The sequence below is a fragment of the Montipora capricornis genome, chromosome 8 (assembly GCF_036669925.1).
Source record: "Montipora capricornis isolate CH-2021 chromosome 8, ASM3666992v2, whole genome shotgun sequence".
Classification (NCBI taxonomy): Eukaryota; Metazoa; Cnidaria; class Anthozoa; order Scleractinia; family Acroporidae; genus Montipora; species Montipora capricornis.
The window spans coordinates 27,307,731-27,315,230 of record NC_090890.1 but is presented as its reverse complement, the minus strand read 5'-3'; the positions used below and the strand labels follow the sequence as shown (position 1 = coordinate 27,315,230).

The 7,500-nt window shown below is 37.8% G+C and overlaps 1 protein-coding gene across 3 annotated transcripts in view; it reads left to right on the top strand.

The window, feature by feature from the left end:
- Window positions 1-7,500, top strand: part of LOC138060768 (uncharacterized) — a 19,506-nt gene that overhangs the window by 11,182 nt on the left and 824 nt on the right. For all 3 annotated transcript variants that reach the window (XM_068906629.1, XM_068906628.1, XM_068906630.1), the window contains 2 exons: window positions 2,247-2,370; window positions 6,546-6,673. In XM_068906629.1, the coding sequence (XP_068762730.1) occupies window positions 2,247-2,370; window positions 6,546-6,673 (252 nt within the window). The remainder of the gene's footprint in view (window positions 1-2,246; window positions 2,371-6,545; window positions 6,674-7,500) is intronic.

Genomic DNA, 7,500 nt, shown 5'->3' with positions numbered 1-7,500 from the left:
GAAGAAAGCAAATTACCAATAAGCAACATGCGAGCACAATTGCCAACACCCAGAGCATTTAACAATTTGCATTTGTGAAAAGGCTGAGAAAATTCAGGACTGCAAGGCGTTTGAGAAAAACGTTTTGAAGCGTGTTTTTAAGCGTCTCAGAACGCGTTTCGAAGGCGTTTGACAAAAACGTTTTGAAGCACGCATCTTTCGAGCATCTTCGCTTCAGAGACACATCTGCTGCGAGAAGGTCAATTTTTTGGTGTCATGATTTTAAATGAAAGAAGTTGCCGCGGTAAAGAAAGCTAAGAGGGAAGTGAGAATGCAAATGTAATTGATCACGTAAATTATGTTTGAGTCCCCCCAATTCCCCCACCTTCCCCATAAAAAGGCCTTAAAAACACTTGTGCGAGTAACAAAAAAGCGTTAAAACGCGATCAAAGAGTTAAAACGCTTTTGGACTGTATCCTGAGATAACAAACTCCTTCATCTGCATGTCGTAACATAAACATTTAACAATTATTCGCCGAAGTCGAGGTGAATATAGGTAAAAAAAAAATTAATTAACAGAGACGTAGTTGAACTTTTTATTCACCGATATTCACCGAGCCTGAGGTCGCAATAATCGTTGTAGTATAATTATATCGGTGATTATTTGAAAAATATCCGTTAGTCCGTCACCTTGACAAAACGGCTTTTTGAAAAAGAATCGCTTAGGTGATTATCGCCCAATAATCACCTCAAGTGCAACCAATCATCGCAGAGACTTTTCAATAATCACCTATGTATTTATGCTAAATACGAATATGGGAGGAAATAAGCCGAGTGGTGAGGCGGCCTTATTAGAAGTCTACCATTTTCAAAATTCTTTACATTTACTATACAAGCTGAGTACCTAAGGAACCAAAAACATTTACTTCTTGAAACGGTGACGATTACGTACCAGTAGCCTTTATTTTTTTTCTTCGAGCTTCTTTGGCTCGGATGGGAGGAGTGGGTGAGGGCCATGGCTCCCCCTTTCCAAATAAAAAAGTGAACCTAGTTAGATACACGACGATTTACGAAAACGTCAAAAACAACCTCGTTCTCAGGGCTTTTCACCGCCGAGAGTACGATGGTCAAAAGCCCTGGAAACGAGCTTGCGTCGCGAAGGGTCCAATTTACTCTTCTCTCCAACTTCAACATCACTCGCTTCTGGCAAGACGATTACATCACAAAGAGTCTCCTGACCTCTGGCCTTTAACTAAAAATATACAGCTGCCGGTATATTACAATGGTAATCCTTATACCAACCTTATGGCTAGAAATGTGTGGCAAACGCTTAGACGTAAAAGGACACTTCGTGTTGCATATTAAATTTTGGCGTGTGGATATAATAATTACTTGCATTTTTGGACATAATTGTTCCCATTTTTAAAAGAAGAGTTTATGAAACTCACCTTTCTTCGAAGTGTCTTGCTGGAAGCATCCTCTCAACTAACGCACATTTTCGTTTTAGTGGGGGTTGCACCCTGTTCTTGTTTCTCACCCAAATGACTAAGGCAGCCATATTGGAGGTCAATACAATACAATTTCGTTTAAAGTTTAGCTCCCAGCGGAGAGACAGATTATTGTTCTTGCCATCCAACATGGCCACCATGACGTCACATGGAAAGCCAGCAATTTCTGGATTTCTTTGTTTCCGCTCCTGAACCAACCGAAATGCGCAAAGAGCACCATCCACTTGTGTGACATGTACAAATTCTTCTCTTTCGTCTCATTAATTATTTATAAAGGAAAAGAAATAATGTTTTTTATTGGTTAATTTACTGTATATATCACTGCATATCTGTATATCCTTTTTTACAGCTTTACCTAAATTTAGGATCGATTCTCTTCGTTGAAATGTTTCGCACAATAATCAGAGAACATGAAGGCTCATTACAAGGGAGACCTATGGTTCTGTCAAACCACTGAAATAACACTCGTCGCAATATTGAATAACATACTTGCAGCAGTTTATTTTGATGCAAAATTCGATTGTTACAAATTGCGGAAGATATTTAAAAGTGGGGCACCTTTATTTCAGTGTTGGACAGAACACTCAGTGGTGATGCTAAGTAAGTAGTTTATGATAAACCCATCAGAATAATACGTCTGATGGTGTAGAAACTACTTATAACTGTTCAGAGGTTGATTCAATATTTGTTGTTTTCGACAGCATCATGATCATCAGATGGCTTATTGTGTGACTCATTATGTATTTTCTCATTTCAAAGTCTCCTCCTATCAGCAAGGGCACTTACACACTGTGGAACCCAGTGAAGAACGGTGTGATCAAGTTTGAACCCAACAATACCAGCGTTTTCACAAATGGAGAATTGGGCATAACTAACGCCGAAAGTAGGAGTGTTTTGTCTTCCTAGACTCATTAAGTAAAGGTTCATGTTATCTCAATAGACATTGCGTGGCATAGTTCCAGCGTTTTGATTGGGTTATTTTCGAATTTTCCATAAGTGCGAAATTCAACGCGGCGCCCAATGTCTTTTGCAATCGGCTAACATGGGCCTTCAGCTAATAATCCTGGATTACTGGAACGGTAAACTGCGGTGTCCACAGGATCATAAGACTCGATTTTGACTTAGACTTTTGTTTGTTTTTTTCTCAGCATAAATTAAGATTGTTAAGGCTTTCTTGACGGACAAAGTTCAAACAGTGTTAACAGTTAAATAGTGTTAATATGCTCTTGGAGAACTGGGTCTGTAAAAACTGTGATAGCTGCTTACTTGCCATCAGACTTAAGAGTAGTTTCAAGTAGTTTATCTCTGCTAGCATTCACACGTGACCCAAAGCACAATAACACTTTGGACAGGCCAGTGGTTTACCCGGTGGATAGCGTTATCCACCCTTTGAACAACTGGTGCTTCAGGTAGATACGTCCAGGCTATCCGACATGTTCAATCTGTGCAAGTATTTCAGTATTTGCTCAAGTAATGGTAAGTATGCATACTCCAAGCACATCTTTGTTTCCAAAATATAGGAAATGTGTTCAGAAAAATGTCTAAAATCATAGTGCGCCTCGAAAGTCTGAGTTCAAATAATTGGAAACTCTAGCGCACCTTCCTTTACAAAATTATTCCTTGAGACGGTGCCCCTGTTGTCTAACGAAGGGTTAGCACTCGAGACACGAGCTTTCTAATGAAATTTCCTTACGGTAGTCAATATACTTTTATAGAAACTAAATTTCTGTTCCCCACCGGGTGGGACATTGCGATAGGTGGTCGGTACAAATCCTCTGCAGAGGTATGGATCCGAGTCCCGTTGAAGCTTCCTGAATTGCTCAGGTGTCTGAAAGAGGGAATTGCTTAAAATGTCCAAATAGAGCGTTTACACCTGACGTCACGGCGGCCATGTTGGTGTTCCTAAACAATGGAACGGCGGCCAGGTTGGTGTACCCAACTAATCCTCCGGGAATTGAGCTCTATTATCATGCAAACGTTTCCTTTTGTTTCGGTGGAAAAACAAGGTTACTGGTCACGTGAGTGAAAACACTCTACAAGTGCGAGAATCATATTTTACTTTCATCCATAACCCGCACAGCTAAACCCGCACTTAAATATATACGTTTCTTTCATCAAGTCTTCTCACGGGAACACAAGGGCCCAACAAATTGACCCGCTCTCAACTGAGTGGCTACATTCTCCATTTTCGAATTCCCCATAATACACTTTGCTTGCCAAATTATTATAGAGCAGTTTTCAAATGACTGTCGAAAGTAATTACCCGATTGCAATTTCTACGCGTGGTGATTGGTTCACTGAAAGATCTCGCGCTAGTTTATCAATCAATCAATGAAAAGGAAGACCAAAACCAATTACTATTTGAAGACGGGATTTTTCCCGCGCTTTGAGCAAGTTACATGGAATTGTTTCGGAATTGGATTGGTTCATTGCGCTGTTTGCATCTGCTATGATTGGTCGAAGTAATTACTTTGGTATTTGGTTTTACGACACTCGATTGAAAACTGCTCTAGTTTAAGCAAGGACAACGGCAAAAGTCAACGAAAACTTCATTGATGTGTCCACGATTGTACAAACGGGCGAACTATTGATCATATAACTGGATTGCTGTTAACGGTTTAGAAGTAAATGTAGAAGTTGAACGGTCGGTTTATTATCGTATCATCCGCGGGCTCCCGTTATCAAAACCTGAAATCATTGCTTTATTTCACGTTGTTGTTCACACAGCACGGCAAAGAAATGGACTTAAATGGGTGCAGCAGGTGCAGCAAAATTATTTTCGTTTTGTAACCAATAACATTCTTCCCTTTTGGCACAATCGTTACCATAGCCGTTCTTCGATGCTTAAATTGCCTTATGCCACAATGCCGGGGCTTGTTCATATGGAGTTTGGGGACCCCAGGGTAGATGAGGTACCTTGCCTCGATGGGGTAACCAATCTCTCTTTTTATCTTGATCATATATTCACATGAGAGGTGGGGTACCTCACTGAGGCGGGTACCCAGATCGTGTAACCCGATTAATTAGATGGAGAGAGTTTTCTCCATGTGAATGCTGAAGCCTGACTGGGGTAACATCCATCCGGCCATCTTTGTTTGTGTTCGTGCTTAGCGACCACGCGATAGCATTTGGAAACCTCACCACAGTCGCCGGGGATATTAATAATAATAATAATAATAATAATAATAATAATAATAATTTTCACACGATAAAACAAAGACACAAATAAACTATAATAGATTGCAGGGTGTGTTTGCTGAGCAAAGTAGGAATAAAAAGAAGAATATAATTTTCCCAAAACTAGCCAAAAACAGATATGACTATTTAAAATTAAAACAAAAAAAAAGCTCTTAGAAGTAAAACATATTGAGGATAATAATTTATGAATAAAAAATATATCTATAGGTATGTAAAACAATCACAAATCTAAAAAACTATTCCCAATAAACAAAAACGAATTTAAAAAAAAAAAAAAAAAATATATATATATATATATATACATATAATCGATAAAAATGTTTATGAATATGTTTATTATAATAATAATTATTTTATTTTATTTTATAATAATAATAATAATAATAATGATGATGATCGTTTATTCAACCTTTTTGCAGCATAAATTGAATTACAAGGCAGGTCAATAAAAAATATATCTATAGGTATGTAAAACAATCACAAATCTAAAAAACTATTCCCAATAAACAAAAACGAATTAAAAAAAAAAATATATATATATATACATATAATCGATAAAAATGTTTATGAATATGTTTATAATAATAATTATTTTATTTTATAATAATAATAATAATATAATAATAATAATAATAATAATAATAATAATAACAATGATGATGATGATGATGATGATCGTTTATTCAACCTTTTTGCAGCATAAATTGAATTACAAGGCAGGTCAATAATTACATACAAATACTTCTGAATAGCCTTTTTCACGGTTAGTTTTACTCATTTGCATTACAATGTAATCTAACGTGGTCGAATGTGAGGCAAATTCGGGTTAAGACTACAAAATAGCCCGAAACTGCCTCACATACATGCTAGATTATATTGTAATGCAAATGAGAAAACCTAACCGTGAAAAGGGCAATTGTGACACATAAATACAAACGTTGTCTATATCAATTAAATGTAAGTATTAAGTACTATGTAAATATTAAATACTATTTCTATTAAGACATATCATATTTCGCCGGTGTTTTAAACGTGATTCTGGTATTTGATGGAGCAAAAGTTTCCGAGTCTGTTAAATCTCGGAAGCAGGCACAGAAACAGTTTCTCCTGTTCTAAGGGCAAAGAGTCTTGTGTGTACAACACGCGGCACTAAGTTGCGTAGAAGGTGTGAAGAAGAGTAACTTCACTTGAGAAATGTTATGCACGTATCCTCCTTCCTCTGGCGCAGCGAAATTAAGCCTTATTTCTTGAGCACGTCCCCATAGCACAGGGGCATAAAAATAATTTTTAGCGCCCTCTTTTGTACCGATTCAATGTGGTCACTTAAGTATTGCGTAAGGCCAGCCCAAGCGGGGCTCACATACTCTAACACAGATCTGGTGATGCTTTCAATAGACTAGAAGAAGCTGCCTATCAGTTAGTCCGCACTCCTTAAGAGCACGTATTCCGTATAGCCGCTTACTCCATTTCTTTACAATATGAGGGACATGCCCGTTTCATGTTAAGTTATCCAACGGGTGAACCCTAACAAGTTGTAACAGGAAACCTTTTTTTTCTATCAGAGAGCTACCAACTAGTAGAGGGGCTAGCGGGATCGGGCAATACTGCAAAAAACTAATGTACTGCGTAGGCGGGGTACCTCACCTACCCGCAGTCCCCCACCTCCATATGAACATTCCCTTTGTCGTACAAGTATCTTTACATTGTTTGGTCTTGGAAGTAACCCAAACTTATGGGGATTCGGTAGAGATACAAAGTGACGATAGGGCTTTCATAATAAGATGTCAGTACACGGCTGAAGTCGTTCAGTATTTTGGCAATAAAGACTTTAAATTAATGCGATATATTTATTCTTTTAAGATACCGTTAAGGTGAAGTTAGTTGGACTGAATCCGCCGAGTAAGGGATCCTTGTATAATTTGGTTTATAATGGAAGCCCTACTCCGTATATTACAGCCGCCGCTACAGGAACAGGAATCTCTCTTACGGTAAGAATTATCTTGAATGTGATCCATGAGAAATTGTTTTTGTTGAGTGCATGTCCGAAATATTAATTTGGCGTGATACTCTCTGAATGTAAAGCTAAGTAATTGGTCTGAAAATCTCTCATCGCCTTTTTCATCCGACCAGAACTTTGCACTTAAGTCCAGAAATGCACATGACTAGAGTCACGCCCAATTTTGACATCTCACACGAAGTGTCGAACTTTGCAAAAAAATAAAAATAAAAAATAAAAATAGGGAAAAATGCAACGACGCCCAATTCAAGTACGCCTTAAACTTTCCAGTCCTGAGACACGATGTTTTTATTTTCTTTGCACTTAAAATTGTTTAAAACGTGTTCATATCATTTGGGACTTTGAAACTATCGCAGATACAGCGTCAAAATTTCGTTTCTTACATTGACCTGTTTTTAGCGAGGGCAGAAACAAAAAAATATATATATGAAGAATGCATGAACGAGGCTCCAATTCAAGTACACCTTGACCTTTTCAGTTCCGAAAAACGATGCTTTTATTGTCTTCTCTCTTAATTTTTTTAAAACCGTGTTTATATCATTTAAGACTTTGAAACTATTAGCGAGGACAGAAACGGATTGAACCTTGAAAAAGTTGGCCAACTTAAGGATAGCTCAAGGATAGCTCACTGATGTGTTATGTAGGCTGCAGGGCTCAGTTTTTCAAATACTCTTTACTCATGCACGATTAAACGACAATCAAGCTGTCCAATTGCGGCCGCTAAAATGCACTAAAACGCCTAATTTTACACTGAAGAAAAGACTTGAAAAGTTTAAGCCAAACTAACTGATGAAAGGC